General features: G+C 41.2%; 1 protein-coding gene across 1 annotated transcript; it reads left to right on the top strand.

The window, feature by feature from the left end:
• The first annotated feature begins 787 nt into the window (after window positions 1-787).
• Window positions 788-27,573, top strand: spen (spen family transcriptional repressor). The gene is made up of 15 exons (XM_069659523.1): window positions 788-1,055; window positions 3,741-4,061; window positions 10,574-11,188; window positions 14,747-14,904; window positions 15,068-15,268; window positions 15,357-15,508; window positions 15,602-15,727; window positions 15,867-15,980; window positions 16,068-16,181; window positions 16,293-16,393; window positions 16,494-24,324; window positions 24,454-24,798; window positions 24,895-25,089; window positions 25,265-25,423; window positions 25,534-27,573. Exons 1-15 carry the CDS (start codon window positions 973-975, stop codon window positions 25,663-25,665), a joined length of 10,647 nt encoding a protein of 3,548 aa, XP_069515624.1. The 5' UTR covers window positions 788-972; the 3' UTR covers window positions 25,666-27,573.

Raw genomic sequence — 27,573 nt, 5'->3', positions numbered from 1 at the left:
TTGTCAGAGAGTCAAAAAAATGTTTGATTCTTTGCTATGTAATATTGTTTGACTGATGGAAATGTTAACCTAAGTTCTGGAGACAAATAAAAGAATGAGTGGTGTAATAAGTAGTTTGTCCATTCATGCCGTTTGCTGTTTTAAAGGGTCACTGGAGGATGAAGCCCATCCCCACACACTCGGCCCATCACAATGACACCCTGTAATTATTACTGTTAAGTCAGATGATAGATGGACTTAAATGATAGACATACCTCAGCAAATCAGCCTAGAGGCAGTGACACTGCATGCTCCCTCTGCTACTTTTATTTTTAAATTTGGGCCTGTGGCTCATTCGTTAATTCTGGGGTGATGTTTTTTTTCTGTGTATTGTTAAGAATAAAATGTGGCCAACTGCAATAACAAAACAATCTAAAATGATTAAACTTGGCTGCATTTAGTTTTACTGTATGCAAAGTGCCTCACCTTGCCCTACCCAACTAGCACTGATGGGATCCTCCTGCGAGTCAAAGCTTCTCAGATGTCGAAGCACCTTCATTCAACCAGGGGTTTTCTCACGCATGCGCAGGTTCGTCGACTATCTCATCGTGGAGAAAAAAAGAAGTTCACACACAAAGCCACGCCTGCGCGGTGCGCCTCTCATTACAAGCGAAGTTGCTGCATCTTTTTAGGAAGCTACATGCTTTCTTTCGACACCCAAAGGTCGCATGGTGTCAGGGACGCGCCTAGTCACGGGAACAGTCCGGAGCGCGTTCATGAGGTGCAAGATCGCGCTTTAACAGTGAAGAGTATCAAACAGCGTGCGGGGATCCAACCTAATGCTTTGCATTGGGTCACAAGGACCAGTCAATGATTTGCGCCGACTATTTGCGTTCCTGTCCGGCGTTTATTTTGCAACCCTTTTCTATTTTGCACGGGAGGAAACTGACATAGCAAACTCATCTGTATGATAGGGGAGCAGGAGCACGCAGTATGGTCCGGGAAACCAGACATTTATGGGTGGGAAATTTACCCGAAAATGTACGAGAGGAGAAAATCATTGAGCACTTCAAGCGGTGAGTAGAAATATTAATGAGCAATGTGTGTGTGTTGTAGTGTTACGACGATTGCATGGACAGCATCTCTCTCTGTTGTGTCACATTTAGAGAAGTCGGGATGAAGGAAGCAGGAGGTTCCCCCGTAGCAAAGTCCCATTTGGCAACTGTGCTGTCAGCTCCCCATAAGCGACAACATTGTGCTGCATTTCAGCTGAGATAAGAGGACTAGCACGCTTCAAGCACCCTGCTAGCGGACATATGGTTTTGCCATTTTGACACGGTTACTAACTTGCATGCTAGGTGATAACTTTACTTGTTCTTTTCATGTGGTGTGGTTGTACATTCCCACCAGGTTGCCCTTTGACTTTTTAAGAAGCCTACCTTTGTACCTGGCGACCATAAAGAGAACACATTTTCTATAGCTTGACGCTGACAGCATATTGTCAGTGTAAACAAACTTCAGTCCATCTGGCAGGCTGCTAGCAATGTACAAGCTTTGCATTTCACAGGCTGCATCTTGGCAGACAGTATGAAGTCTACTGCTGCATGTTTTCTGATGTCTGACTAAGTCCGGGGTTTCACTTTACTTTCTCTGAGTTTGTCGTCAGGTCACTGCTTCCAACCGGACCCAAGCAAATAATGTGATTAATTAGCATACTATGTACCTATATATCATGCTGCACGGAATCTGCTGCAAGAACCTGGTTCTTTCTTAACCTAACACTAGTCAGTGATATCGAAAAGGTGACGCGACATCACGCCGCCATCCACGCTGCAACATTGTTGCAAACTGTGATTGAACAGGGTGCTCTGTGTTAACTGATATGCAACATTGAAACGTTGTAAGCTACTTGTGTTTACTTTGTGCACGTAGAACACACAAATGGTTCGCTTTGCTACATTATTACCGCGTTGCTTCCCCCAGCTGCTGACTTGCACAGCCTGTAGCGTGATCTGATTGAAGGAAAATCAGACAAAATATCGACATTTTAACAACGAAATTCCATTTGAGCCCAATTTCTGCCTTTTGTTTGAGCTATTGGAATAAGCTAAAACCCATGTGCCATTTATAGGTGTTTTGGCCCTTTGTTGTTTTACTTGGAGTAAGGAATAAATGTAAATATGGTTTCTTTTTGTGTGTGTCGCTCTCACGGTTGTCTGCGCGCTCTCGCTTCTCTCTTTTCGGCTGTCAAGGAAATAGCAGCCCGCCTCCCCGTCCATATGTGCTGAAGAGCAGACTGCTGAAAAACATTATAGTCCACCTATATGAGCATCGCTGCCTTCTTTACTGTGTAGGCGTCGCCATATCGGACGAAAGCTGCTAAATTACTAACATAATTCACAAACGTCTGTTTTGCAAAATTCTTTCCAAAAGGCACTTTTATACCCTCAGCATACCACCAACATACGACTGCGCGAAATATGTTAAGTGATGATATTAAATTTAAGCTTCGCACTCTCATGGTCTCATTATTTAACGGAAGCAGCGAGTGAACCACACGTATGGTTGGTGTCTGATTCCTGCAGCCCTTGCAGACCGCACAATAATGAGCTACCTATATGCCGTTTTATTTACATCTGCCAGTCCTATGATGTACGTAACGTTGTGTTTGGGGGATGGTGACTGGCAGCATGTTATTGCAATAGCGGAGGGGAAAGTGTGTCGGCGGGTCCTTTTTAGCATGCTGCCTCCGCCTCAGTGTTAACCCAGGGGTAGTCCGAGCAGGCAGGTGCATGACAGCCCAATGTGTGATAGAAGTCATTGAAGATGGGGGACGGCAGAATGAGTAAGCAGTGTGAACAGCTTTTCTAAAATGGCGTCGGAGGCTGTTCAATGTTGGGAACTGGCATGCCAATAAATTTATGGGCACCCTACTGTCTCTGTCGGACAGCGAAAAAACACTCCCGGAAGGTTTTTGGGAGGGAAAACTCAACGCATGTGGATGATCTCAGGCTTTGTAATCTCAGACTGGGGTTGTAAATCTTGTGAAACAGGCTCCCCATCAGTCAATCAACCATTTTTAACGATGTAGTTACAGGCTTATTAAGGAAACAATGGAATGCCTTACCTAATGTACATACAAAAACTCCATTATATCCTGATCAGATATTTTTTTTTATTTGGGGGGAAGAAAGGGGACAGATGTTCTTCGTAAAATTGGCCCGAATGTATTTTGTTTATAGTGAAACAGCAGGAGCTATAGCCACACATATTGATTTTTTTTTTTTTACCCCACACACAGCGAATCAGGAAATGTCACGTCTCTTTATATGCTTGCCAAACCTCATCTGTATGCTTACAGCAGCTGTAAGCTTAGCAGAGTCCCTTCTCCTAGAAACATGCTAATGTTAGACAATATGCATTTATTAACATGCAATGTGCCGAGGTTTCAAGTCCAGTTGCTGGGTTACTGTTGCCTTGTAAGAAAGTACCTTAGAGCTGAGAAAAAGAGTAGCAAAGCCACGCTACCTCCCAACCCTCCTCATACAGACACACACACACACACACACATATGCATACTGACATTTTATTATTAGCACTGCACAATTTGAAAAAAAAATGGTGTCATCATATAAATGTTGCATTTTTTTCTCAAAGATTCAAACTGAAAATCCTTCTTGGAAATTCATAAACACAGATGCAACATAATTGCAGTTCAAAACCTCTGGATAACCCTTTGTTTCCATTGTTTTGTCTTTTAGATATGGACGTGTGGAGAGTGTCAAGGTCCTGCCCAAGCGGGGGTCAGAAGGTGGAGTCGCAGCCTTTGTGGATTTTGTGGACATTAAAAGTGCTCAGAAGGCTCACAATGCTATCAACAAGATGGGGGACAGAGACCTGCGCACTGATTACAATGAACCGGGCACAATTCCCAGTGCCGCGAGGGGGCTGGACGATAGTCTGTCCTTAGGCTCTCGTGGCCGGGATGTATCAGGGTTCACAAGGGCGGCAGGGGGGGCCGTGTATGTGCCCCCCACGTCGCTCCACAGCAGAGATGGACGCTATGAACGCAGACTAGACGGGTAAGTGGACAAAGTTTCTCTGAAGGCAGGGGGAACCGTGGTTTCTGATAAACACCTTACCCCCAAGCATCTTCCCACCATCTATTCATTTACTGGTTTGGGGGGGGGAGAGGAGAGTTCATGCTTATAGGGATCCCTTCTTAAGTCCTAACAGCGCTGCCAGCGCTCCTGGATTCGTACTTGCAGGTATTCCCAGAGATATTCTGTAAGTGAGAGCATGTTTGTACACAAGTTAAGCTATTGCTGTACTTGAATGAATAGTCAATAGTTTAAATGTCTGTTGGGGATTATCTTTGTGAGCTTAAACATCTCTGTGAGGTGGATCTATCAATTGCGGAAAATGCGGGGCAAAGATTGGATATCGTAAAAATTTCCCAGGATTATTGGATATTCCTGGAGAGAGAGAGAGAAAGAGAGAGAGAGAGGGAGAGAAAAGAAAAAAAAGAGAGTGGTCCACCAGCCATCCTTGGGATTCCCCTAATCTGGAGTTACATGCCCTGCTCGGTGGATTAATGTCACCCTTTTTCCTCATGTAAAAAACCAACCAAGAGCACACAATATATGTATAAGACACAATTGTTTGGATTAGTCTAATTCGGTTTTCAATAATCGCGCACCCCTCACGGAGGTGTTCACTTCTCTGGTCGTCTGGAGTCACGTGGATAACCTACCCAGGATATCTATTCCCCTCTGTTGGATTAACGCTGGCCATAAGGATATGCTATCATGCGTAAGGTATGGGTGGCTTTCTTGGTTCTTTTGGGTTTTTTGTTGTTTTCATTTGGGATTATTTCTAAAATCAGGGCATTACAATTTGAGTGCTGGGAGACCTCTACTATTTCAACTCAGTAGAGACAAGAACAGAGAACAAAAAAATGTGAGCAAATGACTTTTTTCCCCTACTATTTTTGTGGAGATTATTTTTACCTTGCAACGACTAAGACACGCAGATTTGATGACGACCAACATGGACTATGTTTGGATCGTACAATTTAAAGAAGAACTGCTGGAAATTGAGACTGGAGGGTTGCTGCTGGAGATAACCTACCTCATGCCTGTGGATTACCTGCGCCTTTCCTGAATGTGGAACTATAACCAAACCTTGGATATAACCCCATACAGGAACAGCGAACTAAGTTGCACCCATGAACTGCATTCCTCATTGACTCAGCTCCTGTTTGGACTACATGCCGGCTCTTCTGCTTGTAAAGGAGATGGACAACAGACATGAGATTCAAGACCGCTATGATTGGTCTCCAACCTGGGATTGAATACAGTGCATCTATGACCAAGAATCTGGATTACCATTAAGAGACATGTTCTTCATTCTTCATCTCTCGTGGCCTAGTTTCCATCCCTGTACCAAAGGAATTTGACTAGTTTACTGCTGAGCAAAGTGGAATGTGCAAGACTTCACAAATGAAGATGCAAGACTTAATTTTTCTATCATCCACATATCCCTGGATATCATGTATTGATTTTACTGCGCTCAAGAACAAAACATGTTTCCACCTGCATGTTTGGATGGATATATTGGACTCAAATTGACATTTTCCAGCATAAAAAACATCCGAACGTGGATCTGTACAAGGCCAAGTTTGTTTTCATCATTTTAATTAAAATGGACCCTCCAGCTCATCCAAGGACACGAGGTCCGCTGCCCTGAAGACGAGGATTATGTTTTCTGATAGGAACAATTTTGCTTCCATTTTTTCCCCTCCACTCAACATTTTTGCCCATTTTTTTCTGCTCACAAAGTTCTATCTCCCTAGATTGTATTTGGAATTATAGGCCAAGTTACCACTCTCTCAAAAGGTTGGTATGTCCTGCCCTGTGTATTTTAGCTGTCCTCTCTAACCCCTCTAGTTTGAACCCCTGTCTCTCTCCATTTTCCCCACTAACCAAAGTAGCTGGTACATAGCCTGTTATTACTGCCTGTGTGTCTCTATGCAGAACTCTGTACCTTACCTTGTATTGTTTTCCTGTTGCTTCCCCTCACCTGACCCCACCTTACGCCCACGCTCCTTTTGAATAGATCTATATTGCAGCTGTTGTTCATGATGAGTAATCACAGTAAAAAGTCTTCTTAAGGCCTTTAAAGTACAACACTGCACAAATCTTTAAGTCTATAAATCTTTGTCACATACTCATATTTACATTATGTGCAGTGAACAGCAAGTCTGTATAGTGCAATAATAATAAAAAAACATAAACAAAATAATGAAGATAAAAAAACCCAATATATTTACAAGGATACAATCTCTAATAGATACGTTAATGCAGTGTTTCCTAATGTCTCAAAACTAGTAAGACAGGTGGAATAATCATTAAATTAAAATCTATTCTAACTGTCGAGGTTAAAGATTTTTATGTTAGTTTATTATAATTTAAAATAATCATTAACAGAAATTTTATGTGTTAAACTTTAATTTAATTGTTTTATCAAGCAAAATTCAAAACATTTGCTCTGTTTTTAGCTGTCTCTGTTCATCTATACATTTTTAATAATAATATCTTTTAGGTTTGGACAGCTGGTCAGACAAAACATTATAATCGCGTCCTTAGGCTGTCATTGTTAGGAAATATGCAGGTGGAGAAATTAGGTTTATCTAAAATCCAGGACAGGATGAAATTGTCTGCTGATAGTCAGAGATTCTCCGTCATTTATGTTTTGGTATCAATGCCATTTAACTTCTAACTGTATTAGATGATTGCAGGCAAGTTGCAAATATATTAGCAGGACTATGTTTCCAGAAAAATGTACTACTTCAAAATATATAAATCATTTGATAAAAGGCTTTCTGTATATCGTCCCCCAACCTGAGTACTCTGCTTTGTGCTTATCAGACAACAGGGCCCAGCACAGCTGCACAGTGTAACTGTTGGTTTGCATGGCAGGAGGATAAGTATCATTTAACTAGATAAAATAGTTTAGACATTTTAAAATGAATTAATATGCATGTATTGTTCCCATATGAGATGCCTTTTTAGCATGCGGCTGGAATGCATCCTTATAATTATGCTGTCCACGTAATCTCAAAACAGTAGATGTGCTTAGCATGCACCGGAGCAGACTAATAATCAAACACTGATGGAAATTCTGCCAAGAAAGTCTAACTGAATTATTTTTAAGCTCCATGAATAATGTAGAAGCTGTTTTGTGCAAAGTGAAATTGAAGTGAAATTGAAGGCTATCTATTGAGCAGTGAGCCTGCGCCACCAAATTAGCATTTTTGAGAGCATCTAGGGGTCAAGGTAATCCATCACTTTCACAGCAGACACCGTTATACCATAGATGTTATTCATGAAACCAGCATACAGACGATTAAATCAAATAAGTTGAAACAGAATTTGCCCCTGACCCCGCTGTATTTAATGGATAGTGCAGGGAGATACAGACATAGTGCGAGTCTCCTAAACCAATTTATCCTCAACATCCAGGAGACTGTGTGTATCCCATGAAACCTTTTGTTCTTGTGCCCTGTGGCAAAAGCCTTTTGTGGAAAGACTTGATGAGAGACTCCATTTATGACCTAGAATGATGCAGGTTTCATTTATGTCTAATGTCTTACACTGAAATTTTCCAGGTTGGGCAAATCACAGAGTGAGGCCAATAATGGTTATTAGTGCAAACTGTTTGCTTGATTACAAGAAAATATGAAATCTTATATCCCTGCACGGGATGAAAATAAGATGCTTGGTTGGGGAAAGAGTTGAAAGGTTCAGTGCCTGGTAGAAAGGGTTAGGTTTATATGATGGAGGCAGCCTATCAAAGTCCTCTCAAGTGTGAATATGTGTAATCTTTTTGCCTGGTGTTAAGGTCAGGTTAGGCATTTTAAGAAAAATCATGTTGTGGATAATTTACTATAATAGCTTTCAGGACATCACAGGGCATCGGTGATGCAGAGGAAGAAGCGTGTGTAATATATCCACAGAGACATGGCAGCAGCTTCCCGTTGGCACCTCATGAAACCCATGTTACCTGTTTCCTAAGCTCAAACTAAAATTGAGGTAGCTCATTTCAGTGACTGTTTAAACCATTGGAATTCACATGCGGCTGCTCAGATGTTTGTATTGAATCAACCTAAAACTATCAATCATTCAAATTTTATTCATATATGCCAAATCATAACCAAAGTTATCTCGGGTAACTTTACAAAAAGAGCAGTTCTAGACCGTACTCTTTTGAAAAAAAAAAATTATTTAGAGAGAGACCCAACAAAAATCCATCATGAGCAGTACTTTTTAGTCTTTAGTTGTTCAATCTTCTCCTTCATCCAACTATAGCACATTTCAAATGTTGTAAAGAGTGAAAATTATTCATAAAACTAAAAAGATACCTAAAGCCCAATAAATGTGCAATCTGTCAATAAAGTGATGAACTTATTCCGAAATTTAGATCAAAAAGATACATTTTGTGTTCTCATCTTTACGGTTTTTAGAAAAAATGAATCATGCTGTTTTTAACGTCTCTTTAATGAGATGACTCTTTCAGAAGTTCGCCCATGTTGAGATTGTCTTTGGTTTGTACTTTAAGTCCTTTCTTGGTATTAAAAGTTTGGCAGCATGTAGGAGCAAGAAAAAATTGAATAGCCATCTTTACACAGATGTAATAAAAACATCTCGGATGGTTCAACTCAATCAAAGATCCAAAGGATTTGGATGCCACTATCAATTAACATCAGGGAAAAGTCTTTATCCAGGGAATTGGTTGGTCACTTTTTTATGAATGTCGGATCGTTTCTGTCAAACCTGATATTGTAAAATTTCAGGAGATGAAGCATATCATGTTGTTGAATTCTGTTCTATGAGACAGCTGTTTCAGCCATCCTTACCGTTACCGAATGTAGACATTGGGAGAAAGTACTTGGTATAGGAGAAGGAGATTGTGAGGGTCTGAAAAGGTTTCAGTACCAGGAATCAGGGACTTTTGTCCTGCCTAGAGTCCGACCAAAACATATTGCAGTTGCCTATTGTTTCGAGCTGATTTCAACGCTACTCAACCTTTAGGATTTCCATGTAGAAAACATTGAATTCTACAATTAATGTTGGTCTTTTTTATATTAGTTATTTCTTTTTTTAGTCTTACTTACAAGTCAGGTAGTCAAAACATGTGGAGTGTATTTTTGTAAGATTGGAAGCCTATTTTTTTTCCAAATAGTTGTTGAACACATACTACATATAATCTCAAATGTTTTGCAGTACAAGTTGAAAAAGATTGTAGCAGTATATTTTTGCAGTGTATTGTCATATTAATTTGACATTAGTACTACGATGTTTTTTACCATTTTGACAGTTGAGGTTTGTTTGCCAGTTGAATACGACACCGTCTTGAGTCGCAATATTGTTTCATCCTCTGATTTAAAATAAACAAATAAAGCATAGTCTCTTATTTAAAGAACCTCTTTAATGAGTGTTTGTTACTGTAGTTATGTTAACCGTATTCCTCCCTGTGCTGGAACATCATGGCTAATTTGCTGATTATAATTTGATCTGAATTCAAACAGTGGTAATTGCTGTCCTGTCCCGCTCATTACAGGGAGTTGGGTATTATGAAGGCTGTAATGACACAGCAGTCGTATTACCAAATTAAATTCTGATTGCTTTATTCAGTAAGAGGATGTGCAGGTCTGAACAAAATGTCCTTATTGCCACGGCTCTTAATGTGCATCCTCATAAAAGAAGCTTTGAAGACTCTTCAGTAGAACAAGTGGTGTCAAATTGTGTAACATTATAGACAAAAGGCTTGTCATAAATCACCTCCAAAAGCGTTGAACAAAGTCTCTCAGATAAATGATAAAACGGCTTAAAAAGGGGCTTTTGTTGTAGTTGTTTGATGTTCCAAGACCAAAAATGACTTGACAAGCTGTAAAGGCATGAATCTCTCACATTCCTTTTTAATATAAGTAATCCTCGTGCAAGTCTGTTATATCCTGCAATTTAACTTTTTAATAAGCTTCAGATTTCTGTTCTGTTGAGCACTGAATGCATGCCTTTTGCTTAAATCCTGCTCTGAGTGTCCTATGTGGATTGTATTTTCAATAAAGTGTATTGCATTTTACTATAAGGTTTAACATTTTTAAACATATTTAAGCTCAAAGACGATTAAGTAACAATACTTGTGTTTTCAAAGAAAGCAGTTTTAAACAAAACAAGTTTAAACATCTTGTTTTTGTAGAAAGAAGTGCTTGGTATGATAGCAGAAGGATCTGATTCATTTCATCCCCAAGTCTTCAGTTGTTAGGCAGAGAAAACATGTAAGACCAGATGCTTGGATGTCTCAACCAGTTAATCATTTAAATCCCCTTGTAGTTCAGTCTGTAGGCTGGAAAATAATTCTCCTTTTAGACGCCTTAAAAGTACCCTTTTCAAAACACTTAAGTGCCCCCTTCTTCCCATGTGTCTAGTTAAGGAAAACCCACCAGACACCTGATGATTACTGTTTGTCTGATGCCAGCAGCTTTCTCAAATGTAACTGCAATGTGATGCTGTTCTCTCTTCCTGTTTGCTAGGACGGCTGAAAGTCGGGATCGAGCGTACGATCACAGTGCCTACGGACATCACGAGCGTCCTGGTAGCAGTTTTGAACGCCAGCGGCATTATGAAACAGACTATTATCGGGATGCAAGAGAGAGGACTCTAAGCACCGCTGGAAGTGGGTCTGGTACCTCAAGTGGAAGTGGTTCAACTGCGTCGTCAGGAGTCGGTGGAACTATCGTTAGCGCTGTTGCTGGCAACACAGGGACAGGTGGATCTGCAGGGGCCACATCGGGTGGAAGCGCAGGATCTACATCAAGCGCGGTCGGCTTCTACCGCTCCCATAGCAGGAGCCCTTGTCGCTTTGAGACGCCAGAGCCTCGCTATGAGCCACGCACCAGGGAACCCTTTACTTTGGCCAGTGTGGTTCACAGGGACCTTTACCGGGAAGAGAGAGGTCGGCGCGGGGAGCGCTCATACCGCCACAGTCGTAGCCGGTCTCCACATTCAACACATTCGCGAAACCCCTCTCCTCAGAGACTGGCGAGTCAGGCTACCCGTCCAGCACGCTCCCACAGTGGGTCAGGCTCTCGTAGCCGTTCCTCCAGTTCAGACTCAGTCAGCAGTACCAGCAGCAGCACGAGTGGCAGGTGAGTGATGCTGGCTGTAAAGCTTTCTACCCTTGTGCATTGCTGTTGTTTACCCTTGTGCTTCCAGACTGAAACAGGTGCTAGACAGAGTATTGTTTTTCATGACATGTTTAAGCTCAGTGGATAACCTCCAGGTCACAGCAATAGCTTGAAGGATTTTTTCCCCCCATCACTTTATTACTTGAACATCTGCTTTAGATTATTCATTTCCTGGTAGTATTCTAATGTGTTTGCATTTATACAATACACTGTTTTACAGAATCCTTAAGGTTTGTTCTTGACCTTTAGAAATCTATTAGGGGTGTAATGGTAGACACAATTCACAGTTAAGTACGGGGTCTTCGTTCGGTACATTTTTTGTAAAGTAGGGAAAACAAAAAATGTCTTTTATGTTGAAATATTGTATTATATTATATAATATTATATAATACAAAAAAGGCTCATTAGTTATATTCATTTCTGGCTGTAACAGTTAACGCAGTCACACATTGGCATTTTGTCAATGGGAAAATTAATAACACAAATGTCAGTAAAGCTCTACCGTAAGGGCTCCAAACTGTTGAACCACTGCAGTGTTTCTTTAGTGCAGGCACACCAGACTGACAGACTGCTATTCAGTCAGTCAGTGAAGGTGAAATAAAGTGCTCTGGGACCATAGGCTTAAGTCCTGTATTATGTTACACTTAAATAGGCTACTTTGGTTCATAGGACGTACCGACTGAGACGTTTGTACCAAATGGTTTGGGACAAATACACAAATCTTTACATTACTAACTAATTATTCTTCATAATTTCATGGTATATTTAGATTTAAATATACTTTCAGAGATAATTTTAATTTAGCTTTCAGGCTGTTCCACAGATTTACCAAAGACATGCTCATGTGGAACACTCAAGATTTTGCAAAGCAGAAATGAGTCGATTCAAAACACGAGTTTTTGCCAACAAGTTTATACTTGCGTGTGAATTTATTTCCTCACTATTTAGTGGGTACTTTAGTGGGCAAGTTGCTCAACATGCCTCGATGCAGAAGCTGTGGTTTATAACATTAACTGTCAAGATATGCTATCAATCATATCATATCAATTTCCTAATACTGTGTTATTACATCTGTTTCTTCAGCAGATACAGTATGATTTTTATTCAAGGATGATAAATATTAAATGGGGAAAACTGTTATTACTTTATGAAGATTTAAAGCAAAATTGACCAAGGTGCAGATGGTTGACGAAGGCATTCTTAATTTGTAGTTGTAATATTTAAAATTGTCTTATAAAAGAACAAACAAAAACCTAACTTTTGTAAAGTGATTGTAAATGCTGTATTGACAGGATTGCTCTGTTTTCAGTTGAACATACCTTAATGCTTTTTTCAGAGGTGAAACAAATTGCAGACATGTCTCGGCAAGTAGAAAGATCATTTGAAAAACACTCCATGATTGGAAAATTACTCAATTTACACCCTGTTTTACAATATTTAAATTATGTTACACCAATCCATACATGAGCAAGGGTGCCTCCTTGATGATGATGATGACATCACTTATACAGGCCCTCATTCCAAATTCAGTAGCACACACAACACAACTTTAAATTCCAAACATTTAAAGCAGAGCTCAGTGTGCAAATTCCGACTTGTGTGATCATTAATGATGTTTTTTCAATTGCCAAATCTGTTGTTGACAGAGTAGTTTACTGCTGGTTGGTATCAAAGCCTGGGAAATGACCTCTGCTACATTGTACTGCTGTACTGAAAAACCTTTAGTACAATAAGGCTTTGATCTGAATTGATTTATTACCGTTTCTGCTCTTTGCAAAATCCAACTCTTCTACAGTATACCCTGCTTAATTCACATTATTGGCTATCTTACCTTCATCATTGTGTCTGAGGTTGTTTCCGGTTAACTTTTATACAGCCCATTGATCAGTTTTGTAGATTACTATAGATACTAAACATACAAACAAGAGTAATATAAATGTTTTTAAACAACCTTATACAGGATACACCACTTTGTTTTTGGTCTAAGTCAGCCGTGTGTATCTGACTTTGTAGTTCTTTGTTTCTTTCAGTGTGGAAATATGTTGAAAGTGTTTTGGTATAGAACACACCCCGGTCAAGGTATCTTGTTAGCACATACCCCAACTCCAATCTGTGGTACAGTCATTCTCATACAACATAACTCATACTATGAAGTGGATAAGATAAGATAAGATTATCCTTTATTGATCCCCAGGGGGGAAATTCGGGTGTTACAGCAGTGCCAAGACAAAGTAGCAAGTCATTGAATACAGAATAAAAAAGATAAGAATAGATAGATAAATAAAAAATAAAAAATACGAGGGATACATATAAAAATACAAGGTGTTGTACAACTAGGAGTAAGTGACAAGATAAGTAAAGTGAATTTGCAATTAGAACGTTTTCTTTGCATGCTGTGATTGTTTCTGCTGTTATGACCTCATGTCAACATTACAACCAGTGTTTGTGAGCTTCGTCATGCCAGTGACTCTGGTCCCAGCTCTGTTTTGAATTTGAAATGCTAATTTATCTGTTTTTGTCCACTGCAGAGTGTTGCAATGATCTTGTAAATATATTGTGTCTTATGTGATGTGGATTGTTGTTAAGTAGTGATTATACATAAAATGCTTTAGATAATCACACACAAATGAGGATTGCAGTTTCAAAAATGTAAGTATATCCGTAAATGGAAGTGACTTCACTACATAAGTTCACCTCCCCCTTCTCCAGTTGTTTTTGGTTAATGCATCAGCTTTGGCCACAGCAGAGTCGACAGCTCTGACAGCATGTAGCGACACATGTGGTTTGACAAGGTAGTGCTATGGGGAGAATTTCAGGAGACGGCTGGTGTATTTTTCTCACTGCCTACCTCTGTGTATGGGTAATGGCTCCCCCCCTCCGTGAGATCCAGTTGGAACTGGAAATTTCTGGCCAGTGCTGGCTGCCTGCCCACTCCCACAGGCCAGGCTCCGTCAGCAGCACTTCCGGGAGTGTCTGAGCGTAGGAGGAGAAAGTGAGAAGGAAACAAACAGCAGAGGGCCTAGAAAGCTAAGACATGCAATGATATTACAGTTCAGGAAAAAAGGTGCAAGAGACAGCCATGAATTTTCCGCTGATGTGCAAATATTTTTTTTATATTTACAATAGAGGCACTTCTAATTGTAAAAAGGGGGGGGACACGGGGTGTTTTTCTGTTCTTCAGATGAGAGATCGCTTTTTGCAACTGAAGAAAAAATACAATATGAAATATGGACGGAGCAAAAACAGATTTTATAATTTAATCTGTTGAACTGCACATATATGTATGAAAGATAAAGGTCAAATGAGAAATCTTTATATTAGTTAAAAGTTTATTATATCATATCAATTAATGATTTTATTGAGAACATAATGAACTACATTCTTAAGTACTTTTTTGACAGGCAAAGGCAATAACCTGTCACAGTAACACTAAATAACCACCTATTATGTTACATCTAAAAGGGAAGTTGGAGATAAAAGAGTAACAACATCTAAGTCAATGTCCTTGTTTTGCTACAGTGATTCTAGCAGTAGTTCCAGTGATGACTCCCCGGCACGCTCAGTGCAGTCTGCTGCTGTTCCTGCACCCTCAGCACTTCCTTTATCCTCCCTTGACAAGGATGAACCACGTAAAAGCTTTGGCATCAAGGTCCAAAATCTTCCGGTGCGCTCTACAGGTTAGTTATTAGGTGCTCTTGCTTTGTCTAAAGACAAATAACCTCCTATTCAGAGTGTGGTGCATCGCCTTTCTGTAAAGCCTTCAAATTATTATCATCACCAATTATATGTTACTATTTTTAGTATCCATTCTAAATGAAACATTTTATCTCTTTACTACAGATACAAGCCTAAAGGATGGTTTGTTCCATGAATTTAAGAAACATGGAAAGGTCACATCTGTACAAATCCACGGAGCTTCAGAGGAGCGCTACGGGCTTGTTTTTTTCCGCCAGCAAGAGGACCAAGAGAAAGCACTTGGGGCTTCAAAGGGGAAGCTTTTTTTTGGCATGCAAATCGATGTCACAGCCTGGAATGGCCCCGGTAAGTTCTGATGTTTGACTGTACTGCAGCAAAAAACGTGATTATAGACAAAATGCTTCCGGTTATCCTATATCCACCTATTTTTCAGAGACAGAAAGTGAGAACGAGTTTCGGCCCTTGGATGAGAGGATAGACGAGTTTCATCCAAAGGCCACACGGACATTATTCATTGGAAACCTGGAGAAGACCACAACTTATCATGACCTGCTCAACATCTTTCAACGCTTTGGAGAAATAGTGGTAGGTTAATGTCGTGAAATTGTTTGGAATCAGGTCTGAGATGACCAATTTTTACTGACAGCTTACTTAATTTATTTTTTTTTACTCTTAAAGGACATTGACATTAAGAAGGTGAATGGAGCCCCACAGTATGCCTTTCTACAATACTGTGACATTGCCAGTGTCTGTAAAGCCATAAAGAAGATGGATGGCGAGTACCTTGGTAACAATAGACTAAAGGTGAGACTTATTATGCTCATTTAATTTTAAATGTTGCTTTTACAACCCTACCACATCTCACTGGGTGTTATTTATCAGCATCATTTGTGGGAACTGTTGAATTCTTTAAGAAGTTTGACATTTATCATTCCTTTTTCAGCTTGGCTTTGGAAAGAGTATGCCTACAACGTGTGTGTGGTTGGATGGATTGGCATCAAACACAACTGAACAGTTTCTCACTCGTCATTTCTGCCGCTATGGACATGTTGTCAAGGTAAGCTTTTTTATTTCCCCCTTCATGGTTACACATTAGTTTAATTTCTTGCGTCTTGGGACTCTTATTTTCCTCTCTCTTCCACAGGTTGTATTCGACAGAATGAAAGGAATGGCCCTTATCCTGTATAACAACATTGAATACGCACAAGCTGCCGTCAAAGACACAAAGGGGTGGAAGATAGGAGGCAGCAAAATCAAGGTATGTGAACCAAAGCTAATCTCTGAAAATTTGCTCCCTAATGCTATGTGTTCTTTATTCCTGACCGGCTATAAAAAAACTGCAACTTAACTGTCCTTTTTCTTTTTTTAGGTGGACTTTGCCAATCAGGAAAGTCAGATGGCTTTTTATCGTTCAATGCAGGCATCTGGCCAGGATATTCGAGACTTTTATGACATTCTTTCTGAAAGAAGGTTTGTGTAGTTTGCTTAAAGAATTGTTTTGTTAATATTGTATTGATATTGATAAATGATGATATAACAGCTTGTTTTTGTTTGTTTTATTTCTTTACAGGGATGATCGACGAACTCAATATGAGTTTCAAGCAGAAAGACAATATTATGAGAACGTAAGAACACCAGGAACATACACTGAAGATCCACGCCGTAAATACCCTTCCAGGGGTCGGGAGTTCTATACTGAATGGGACCCATATCAGGGAGATTACTTTGACCCACAGTACTTTGAAGACCCCAGAGAGTATCGAGAATACAGAGCAGACCCTTATGAGCAGGACATTCGTAAATATAGCTATTTGCAGCGGGAACGTGAAAGAGAGAGAGAACGCTTTGAAACAGATCGTGGACGTGATCATGGGAGGAGGACCATTGAGCGCAGCCAAAGCCCATCTCACATTGCCTCTCGACGTCCTGCTAGTCCTACTGCATCTCCTTCGCTTTCTGAGAGGATACCAAGTGATTCAGACCGCCGTATATGTTGCCGATCTTCTGAAAGAAGTGGTAGCTGCAGTTCAATCTCCCCACCAAGATTTGAAAAACTTGAAAAGGCAAGAACTGAAAGGTATAACAAAACTGACAAACTTGAGAAGGATCGAGTCTTTGACGTTGAAAGAGCAAATTTGGTTGAAAAGGAGAAGCGGGCTGGACGTAAAGACAGAGGGGACAAAGACAAAAGTGAAAAACAAAGGCTTAAGAAGCTCAAAGTTGCATCACCTATTATACAACCATGTGAGATGGAACCTGAACTTGAAAGAGACGTAAGCCCTGAGTCTGTTCTTCGAAGTAAAAACAGTAAAATTGGAAAGGAAGGCTCGAGCAAAGGAAGGTTAGACCTTCTGCCTTGTGTTGTGCAGTTGACACGCGTTAAAGAAAAAGAAGGAAAATTGGTCGGACATTCTATTCAAGAAAAAACAATACCAAGGGGCGGTAGTGACAGTCCTAGATTGACATCACCTTCTGCTGATCAGAAGAGTCCTCCATTCCACTCAGATTCATCAAAAATGGATGTCTCTAAGCACGGGAAGCTGCCCAGAGACAAAAGTATGCACAGTTTAGTGGAGGTTACTGAAAAGGATGCTAAAATCAAATCCAAAAAACATGGAAAATCTGAAATGGGATTTGACAGTGGTATTTCTGTGGATGTAGACCGTTTAGCTGCAAGAAAAAGGCGTTTTGAAGACTCTGGGAAAACTGATCGACAGAAAAGAACTAGTGAGGAGGATCTTGTTAGATCTGGACTTCATAAACTATGGAACAATACGAAGGACACAGATTTGGATAAGAACCTATTGATAAAAGGGATTCATAAAAAGGAGCACCACAAGGATAAATGTGTCCGGCTGGTTTCAGTGAACAGTCCTAAAGATGGACGAGACTGTGAAAGCAACTCCATAGGCCTTTCTTTGGAGCAGCAGTCACGTCTAGAAGAGCTGCCTGAAGATTCTAATGAACAATTAGACTCTCCTTATCTAAAAATGGATTTAGAAGGCTCAAAAAGTGAAAACAGCTCCTGTCCCATTAAGATACCAGATCATGCCAGCTTTGATTTGGAAGAATTCAAAGGAAAACAGAAACAGGTTTTGTCTGAAAACGAGCAAGGGAGAGGGAAGTGCAGAGACTCAGATGAAGGAGATGAACACTTCGTGCACATTGACCAGAATAATATTTGCACCAAACAAATTGAACATGGTCAATGGCTCCACACCAAGCTTGTTGAACCTGATAAGTTAATCAAGTATGAAAATCCACTCAGTAATGAGATTCAGGATTTTGACAAGGATTTTATGATGCATGATGTTGGAAAACCAATTCAGGATATGGCCAATGATGAGTTCTCTTCCTGTAAACGAAAGAAAGTACAGAATTTTGACTTTGAGATAGTCACTGCGAAAAGAGAGCGCAACTTTGCAAGTTACCAAAAGTTGAATGAGGACATTTATCAGAGTCTAACATCCTCAATCGGGCATGGTCACTTTTCTGCAAACGAGGATGAAGAGACTGCCCAGATTTCTGTGTCAATTATAAACAAAGAAAGAAAATCTCCAACAGACACATTTTCACACACAGAGTCACTGAAAAACAGTTTCGGCTTGAGAGCTGCACATTTTCAGTCCTCTGACACAGAGCTCCCAAAGCTTAAGACAAACTTGCTTAGCTGTGATGAGGAGCTAATGCAACACTGGGAAAGACGTATAAAGTCTGATTCACTTAGAATGGAAATGACTTTCCCAAGTGATATTTCAAAATGTGAAAGCATCTCCAAACGCCTTGGCCAGGATTTGGAACCTGGAGAAGTTCAGTCTGATTCAGATGATGATGGAGAAAACAAACACATTTCTCCAAAGTCTAATAGTTCCTTGTCCTATATCCTTAGGGAACGTGACGAGAGGATGACAGACCTGAAGCTTTCAAGCTCCCTGGAAAAGAACAAGTTTTATTCTTTTGCATTAGATAAAACTATAACCCCTGACACAAAAGCACTCCTCGAAAGAGCCAAAACACTATATTCCTCTAGGGAAGATAATTGGTCCTTTCTACCTTCACGCTTTCCTGCCTCCCACAGCTGTTCAGATAAGGACAAGGTTGAACTAGCACCTCGTCCTATTCCATCTTGGTATATGAAAAAGAAAAAGATTCGTACCGACTCTGGTGAAAAGCTGCATGATAAAAAGGAGGAACTAAAGCCACAAGACCAAGAGCGGCAGGACCTGTTTGCCTCTCGTTTCCTGCATAGCTCAATCTTTGAGCAGGATTCCAGACGTTTGCAGCGCCTTGAACGTAAAGATCAAGATTTAGAAACTGGAGTTGTTAGGGCTCCTGCTAAGCCAGGTGCTACTGAGGCACAGCCTGAAACTGGGACAGGTGATATCACGCAAGAGCCCATTGTGCTTTTCCATAGTCGATTTTTGGAGCTTCAACAACAAAAGGACAAGGACCATCCCCTAACCAATACAGAAAATGATTCTATTGTGGTTGAGATTAAAAAAGAAGATATGCAGAATTGTGATAATGTTCTTTCTGATAAAGAATCCGAGCCACTACTGAAGCTTGATGACAAATCCCCTAGCCCCCAATTAACATTGTCAGTTTCACCTTTTCTTCCTTCCCCTAAAGAAATGTCATCACAAGAAAAGAGAGAACTTTTAACTCCACCCCCAGATCAACCTGTGTCATTTGTCAAAGAAGAAAAATTAGAGCAAGTTCTTGAGTTACCCCCATCTCATTCCTTTTCAATGGAAGACATCAAACAGGTTGCTCCTAAGCTAACCATTACCCCCCCACTCATCCTTGCAGAGCCAGAAATTGAAATGGAAACAAAATTAGAGCTAATTGAACCCAAAGCGAAAACCGGAGAAAGTTTGGCAGTTGAACATAATTCTCATGGGGAGGACAAGCCTCCCACTCCTGGTCGTTCCATAAGTGGTTTTGAGAGAGAGACTGCGGATTCTTCTTACTCAAACTATCCAAAGATTGAAGACAAATCTGAAATCATGAAGCCAGAACCTAAAATCGAAAGTCCAGAAACAAAACACTTTATCTCAGAATCTCAGAAAACTGAGACAGATGGCGAGGCCTGTATGCCAGAGTTAGAGGCTGAAATAAAGCCATTTCCAAATCGCAGACAGCCCAAGAGTAAAAGGGCAAAACCACTGGCAGTATTACGCACTTCACAAGCTTCCCAAGTTGTTTCCACTGAGAAACCGGCAACACGAAAGAGTGAACGGATTGACAGAGAGAAGCTCAAAAGGGCCTCATCTCCTCGAGCATCTGAGACTAAAACGACATCCAAGTCACCAATACATGCATCAGATTCAGAGCAAAACCTTGAGTCAAGTTTGATCCATGGGAGAACACGTCGCAGGAATGTAAGGTCAGTCTATGCCACGCTACATGAAGATGACCAAGCTGGCAAAGAGGTGGTTGAGTCGCCCCGATCCATGCGCAAACGTGGTGTTGATAAAGAACCATTACAGCAAGATGTTCAAGCTCCATCTACCAATGCAAGGCGAGGACGTCCACCTAAGAGAGGTGTCAAACGAGGTGAGGATCTATCACCAGTTAAAGCAGATCTACAGAAAATAACAGAAGATGACACCGAGCTCAAGGAGTCCTCAACTTCCGCTGAGATTGTGAAAGCCTCTGAGGGATGGCGTTCACCCCGTACCCAGAAATTGCAACAAGCGCAAGTGACGACTTCTGCTCCAGCAAACAAGAAAGGCAATCGAATAGACAGACAGTCTGGGAGCACTACTGTGCTAGCTGAACAAGCTGATCTGGGAAGTCTTAATGAGTCGGAGCTTACGCCTAAAACTGATTCTGAATTGTTCAGGAAGTTTTCAGAAAAGGCAGAAAACGCAAGCTTACCAGTGCAAAGAAAGGAAAAAGACTTAAAAGATTCTGGTGGAAAGAAATCTAGCGAAGGAGATATTGAAGTGGAAGATATCAGCTGTTCTGAGAGGGGTAAACAGCCTGAAAATAGTGTTAAAGTTAAAACATCAAGGCTGAAAAGAAATAATAAGCAGGTGACTGGAGATAAATCACACAGCTTGAAAAATCTTGAGATCCGTGTAAGCGTGGATGATGTAAAAGGTTTACTTCGTTCAGAAGAAGAAGACCCTGAGTCATTTGAAGCTCCTACTATCACAAAAACCAAGACAGAAGTACAGGAAATTGAGGAAACAAAGATCGAAAGCTTTCCGAAAGAATCAAAAGAACCTGGTGCCCAGGAAAAAGAAGACGCACTGTCAGACACTGAACCTCCAGCTGATCCAGCTGCTTCACTCTTAGCACGGCAGATGGAGCTAGAGCAGGCAGTTGAAAACATTGCTAAACTTACAGTTGAGCAACCTCCTCGACCTTACAAGGAGCCACCTTCAGAGCAACCTACCGTATTGCCTCCAGTCATAGTGGAGCCAGTAGGTGAGGTTGAGGAGGAGAAGCCAGCTAATCCTGCAAGTGAAACTGAACTTGCAGCTGCTATTGATTCCATTACAGCTGAAGAAACATGTGCAGATGCAGATGGTTTCACAGCTTCTCCTACTTATACGGCTCTCATTCCTACCCCTGAACCCCTGATTTCCCCCTCTTCAAATGAGATTATGGAACCTGAAACACACATGTTGATAAACAATATTCTTGCAGCAGACTCAGATGAGGGTTCTCTTACAACCAGCCCAAGGGGGCTAATGGCAGAGTCTAAGGCAACTGAGGATGCCCCTCGACTTGAAACACCCAAGAAAACTGGTAAAGTTAGAGCAAAAACCCCAAAGAAGGCCAGAAGTCGTAAAGGTGCTGCGAACAGGAAAGGGGATACTACTGAAGATGTTTTACAACCCGAACCATCCCCAGTCAAGTTACCGGAGTCAATCCCAGAGGACCCAGAAACTATTAATTCAAAAGCAGTTACTTTTACAACTGGGGCAACTGTGGCAGCTTCTGTGGTCACTGCTCTTGCAACTTGTAGACGGGATGTTACAAGTGCCATAACTGTAGACACGCCCAAAGAGGCAGAACAGCCTGAAGTTGAACAGCCTGTACCCAAAGAATCTGCCTTTCATACAGGCACAAGCAACATCTCCAGTTCTAAAAAGCATCTCCAAGCAGCAGAGCCATCTACCCCTAATCTTGCCCCTGCCCCTGCCCGCCCACAACCTGTATCCCAATTCAGTGTACCCCTGCTGCGGCCTTCCAAAATGTCTCTTTCCCCAGACTGGCTTCCTAGAACTGAAGAAAGTAGGATCTATGCTGCTCCTTCATGTCATGTCACAGTGGTTACCCCCTCTGCACCAGCTTCAACTACACTTGGAACTCCTTCAACAAATCCCCCAATGCCTCCTGATACCAAGGCCTCTGATATTGATCCAAGTTCCAGTACATTAAGAAAAATACTTATGGAACCTAAATATGTGTCTGCATCAAACAGCAATTCTATACCAACCACTATGGTGACATCTGTACTCTCTGATTCTTCACGAATGTCAGAGAATGAACATCCCTCTGATAAGATGGGTTCAAGACAGTTGCATCCCGAAGACAGACCACCTTTACCTCCCCAGCCCATACACCACAAACCCTTTCCACTTACGGAGTCCCAGCAGAACTGTGGAGAAAAAACCCAGCATACAGTCATTTCTCCTGCTACCTCAGTAATAAGTCGAATTCCAATGCCTTATGATACAGAGGAAACTCCACGAATTTCACTAAGCAACCGAAGCATTGGCCCATCTATGCCCAAGCAAAAATTTAGATCAAACTCCAATGAAAACAATCGCTACCATGGCATGGATATAGTAGAAGATGGGACCAGAGGGCGCTCTGTCGTTGAGACCACTCCCTACAGTACAGGCTCCAGTCCTGGCCTGAGGGTCAATACATCAGAAGGTGTTGTTGTTCTGAGTTATTCAGGTCAGAAAACTGAAGGACCTCACAGGATGAGAGCCAAAATTAGTCAAATTCCTCCAGCCAGTGCTGGTGATCTCGAGTTTCAGCAATCTGTATCCAAATCTTCGATTAAGCAAGACCCAGTTATCACATTATCCCAGTCGCCTACCCCAAAAATAGCCCCAACTCCTGCAGTTTACGGACACACAGGGGTTCTCTTGACAGGCCAGTCTTATAAGTCTCAACCTGTAATTTCCAGTACCAAACAAGAGAGTCTTGGGGGTGACAAATCTGAAGCTCCAAATCACACAACATCCCAGGGTGGCGTGGTTAAGATGTTCCAACAGCCAATTAGTTCTCCTCAAGTCTTGATGTACAACAAAGCCGTGATACAGCAGCAGCATGGAAAAAGAGGCCTGGGGACAGAACCTCTACCGAAAAAAATGGACATTGGCAAAGCTGTTCAGCAGTCTAACCTTAGCCCAGTCATTAGTCCACACCACTCATCACTATCTGGAACCCGCATGAGCCCCAGTCCTGGCATTCCAACTGACCGGTCAGCTCTACACCTAAAGCAAGAACCCCAATCCCCACGAACAGCTGTTCAATCCCCTTTACCCTTTGTCAAAGCCTGTCCTCCAAGCAGTTCTCCTAGAGGAACATCTGTGGTTCTGGGTCATGGCATTCCACCAATGTCTACATATCATTCTAGTATTCATCACCCACACTCAGAGCAGTCCTCCGTTATAATGCAACCTCACAGTGTCACACAGTCAATTGCTCATGAAGCCAGGATGAACACCCCAACAATGTCTGGGATAAACTACGGAAGGAGAGGTGACTCTCTGTCCTCTTCCCACACAGGACCTTCACAGCGCTCAAACACACCACAGCCTAATGTCATCCGAGATTTGGTACTGCAGTCTCATTCAAGTCTTAAGGGGCCAGTATCAGGTGGTGTTGGCAGTAATATAAGTGAAGAAGACCCCAGGCACTTTAACCAAGCTCTTAGCAGACCCTCAGTGCCCCAGCTCCAGTCGGATGTAATGATGATTCACAGTGATCACCGCGGGCTCCACCCGAGCATACGCATGGACCAGTACAGAGACATGCACCAGCGCATTCTCATGCACCAGCAACTGGAAGAGCAGGCCACTGTAGAGGCAAGACAGTCTCGCACCTCAGAGATGGGATCAACTACATCAAGCAACATTTCTGGACCTTCAAAGAGTCCTTTAGTGGGAAAGAGCATTGAACTTTCCACAAAAGAATCTCTCAAACCACTTGAAGGGAAACTGATTCATCCACCCTCAAACGAAAGCAGAATCAGGGGTGTCCATACAGCTAGTCCTGTTATGGTGTCTCCTCATTCCCATGGGGTTCAGCTGATGCATCCAGGAAGCTCATTTCCAGTGTACCGGGACATGCGGGGCTTCCCATCCCAGTTTTCGGGACATTCTTCATCAGGACACAACCTGGCTAGCCAAGGCATCACATCTTCACAGGTCATACTTTTATGATAGACTTTTTGCAAATATTTTTCATTTTGTTATGTAGCATCTATGACTGTACCTTCAAGGTAAAGCTTATAATTATACATAGCTCATTAACTTGGTATGTGTTTTCTTAATCAGGTCCCTCCAGAGCCTGTGCTGGGTCACAGGGATAAAATAACTCAGTCACATGGGGGAGGGAGTGATTCCAAGCCTGAGAGTTCCCATCTTCGCCATGCTACCTCTTCGGATCTCTCACACATTTCCCGAATACCAGGGGATGCACTCTCACCCTCATACCAGTCTCCCATGACATCCCCTATGTGTCTTACTCACAAGCCAGATCTATCTCTGCAGAAGGGCCCTCCAACCTTCCTGCCAACACCTCCGCCAGCAGTACCCCCTTCAAGTTCACTCCTGCCACAGCGTGACGCTAAGCTGGAACATTCAGGACATCGTTCCATCGACATGGTGCAGCTTTTGACGGTAGGAAGACCGAGGGACTCGTGACGTCATACATGGAGTTTAAAGACAAGACCGATATGATTTTAAATCATTTTCTGTGATGTTTTTTTCTTACAGAAATATCCTATTGTTTGGCAAGGCCTGTTGGCACTGAAGAACGACCAGGCTGCTGTTCAGTTACACTTTGTTTCTGGAAACACCATATTGGCCCAGCGCTCCCTGCCACCCCCAGAGGGAGGTCCTCTTCTTCGTATTGTCCAGAGGATGAGGCTTGAGGCCTCCCAGTTGGACAGTGTGGCACGCAGAATGACTGTGAGTAGTTGTACTTTTGCTATTTTTGTATTGCAGGTTCTAATATTTTTGTTAAGACATTTAACAGGACTAATCAAATGGAGACATGATTGCAAGGAAGGACATAACTCGGTCTTTGTCAATGGCATTTGGTTTTATGTTTACATCTATGATGAAGTCTTATCATTCATTGCAGGTCGAGAATGATTACTGTTTGCTACTGGCTCTACCCTGTGGTCGAGATCAAGAAGACGTCCTTGGTCAAACCCAAGCCTTGACAACTGGCTTCATCACCTACCTGCAAGCCAAACAGGCAGCTGGCATCATTAATGTGCCCAACCCTGGCTCTAATCAGGTCTGTGCTCATTTAAACTTTTTTTGGTGTACATTTCTTTTAAATGTTAATTTCTTAATGAAATACCATGAAGATAAATTCCCTCTCTTATGTTATTTTCATCTTCACAGCCAGCTTATGTGGTGCAGATTTTCCCTCCGTGTGAATTCTCTGAAAGCCACCTTTCTCGCCTGGCCCCGGACCTTCTCAACAGCATCTCCAGTATCTCCCCTCACCTCATGATTGTCATTGCCTCTGTTTGATTACCTCCATCTTTTTTCCTGAACAAAGCCAACACCAGCCGTTTTGGACTCGTCCAGTTTTTTTTTTAACTGGAATTGCCTCATATTTTTATGAGTTTGACTTTTTGTAAAAATCTAATTTAGCACATGCTCACCTTTTTCTTGTTCACTTCACCGAGTCCTTAAGTCACTCAATGACATTGATTTTCAAAAACTTAACCTTTACAGAGAGGATCTGAAGGGTCAAACGGAATTTTTGATGACCATTTTCTGATTTCTCATTTCATTTTTGCCATTTTTGGAGGTGGTGTGCATAGCCTTTTCTAATTCATAGCATTCATAAAGCTATGGATTGACCCTTCCTATGGGATATTTTTTACCTTCATAAAAGTGATTGTGATTTTTTTTTAAAAGACAAACAATGTGAGAAGTCATTGCACTATCTTAAAGAAAAAAATTGTGAACTCTGTACAGATTTGAGTATAAAATTATGCGTGTTATGGAATTACTCTTGTGATCAGCCGTGCTTGAGCAAGATAAAAGAGAATCATTGCCTGGAAAATGATAAAGAATCATTTCAGCCTGATCAATCATACTGCTTTTGTTCCTTTGCCATCAGCCAACTTCTACGTCATTTCCGGACCCAACTCTCCATCCCGAAGTGTTCCCTGCCCCAGGAACTCAAGAGGGGACGATTAGAGTTGTACAGTTTACACTTAATGCCTCAACAGGGGACTTTATAAAGAATATTTAATTTGTTTATTTTTGTTTGCATCTTCTTTAAGCCTAAGGGTATTGTGGACAATTGTTGCTGTAAATATTATAAATATTTAAAGACTGAAGCAGTGCGGAGAGACCAAGTGAATTATTTTACAAGACAGATCATCAAATCTCGATGTTTTCTTTCTTTCTTTCTTTGGGCTGGGGCAAGTGGGGGGGATGGTGGGAAGGACCTGTACAGGATTCCGTTATGAAATTCAAGAAAAAAGTTTTTTTGTTATTGATTCTGTGCCAAAATGTCTTTTGCAAACTCTCAACACTCGCAATGTATCTGAAACAGAAATTGATCAGAACCTATTTTCATATGTGACTTTGTATTTTGCCACTTGAAGTGCAGACTTGATTCCTTTCTTTTGGTAATGTTCATCAACCCGACTCTGTTACTACAGTGCTTTTTACATTATATAATTGTATCCTCATTTTGAAGGAACCATTGTATTGTAGGGGTTGCATTTCTGTTTGTCGTCCTGTTTTCTGTCTCCCTGATGTGGTCCTCTACTGCCCCCTGCTGTCTGAAAATCATGTTCTTACATATTAAGACTTGCATCCCGAGGTCATTTAAGCTGCGACTTCATGACAGATGTTATAGCATGCTTTATTTTCAAATCTTAAAGGGTAAAGTCAAATCATAGAGGCAAAGAATGTGACTTGAACTTGATATCATGCCGATAATGGATGTGTTGATTATCTGTCTCCATCCCTTCCCTTAAATGTCTTTTTGAGCCAAGCTGTAAATACTAATGTCCTTAATCTGTGCTCTTGTGTATTTTCCCCCTTTATAATTGTCTTTCTTCAGGGTTCTTATTTTTGTTTTGTGCAACAAAACAAAGCAGTCTGAAAGAGACGGGAGATGACATGTGTGAAACCGATGCTGAAAGTAAAACCATGCTTGTCAGTTATGTGCTGTAAATATTTCTATGACTGCAAGCTGAATACTCTCATGGTTATGTTGAAGGCACTTATAATTTTTGATAAACAAATGAGAAGAAAATACAAAAAAAAACTTAAAACGGTGATTAATATGAAAACTGTCTTTTGATCAATCTTCATTTTGAGTGTATTTTGCTGTTCCTCCATGAGGACATTTTAAACTGTAAAATAAATGGTTGTTTAACTTACTTCTGAAGATCATTAAATGGTCCGTCACTC

Source organism: Semicossyphus pulcher, unplaced genomic scaffold (assembly GCF_022749685.1).
Source record: "Semicossyphus pulcher isolate SPU_LCO1_2020_fin unplaced genomic scaffold, fSemPul1.0.p SCAF_13, whole genome shotgun sequence".
NCBI classification, from domain to species: Eukaryota; Metazoa; Chordata; class Actinopteri; order Labriformes; family Labridae; genus Semicossyphus; species Semicossyphus pulcher.
The sequence above is the reverse complement of the archived record's forward strand: the minus strand, read 5'-3'. Positions and strand labels throughout refer to the sequence as shown.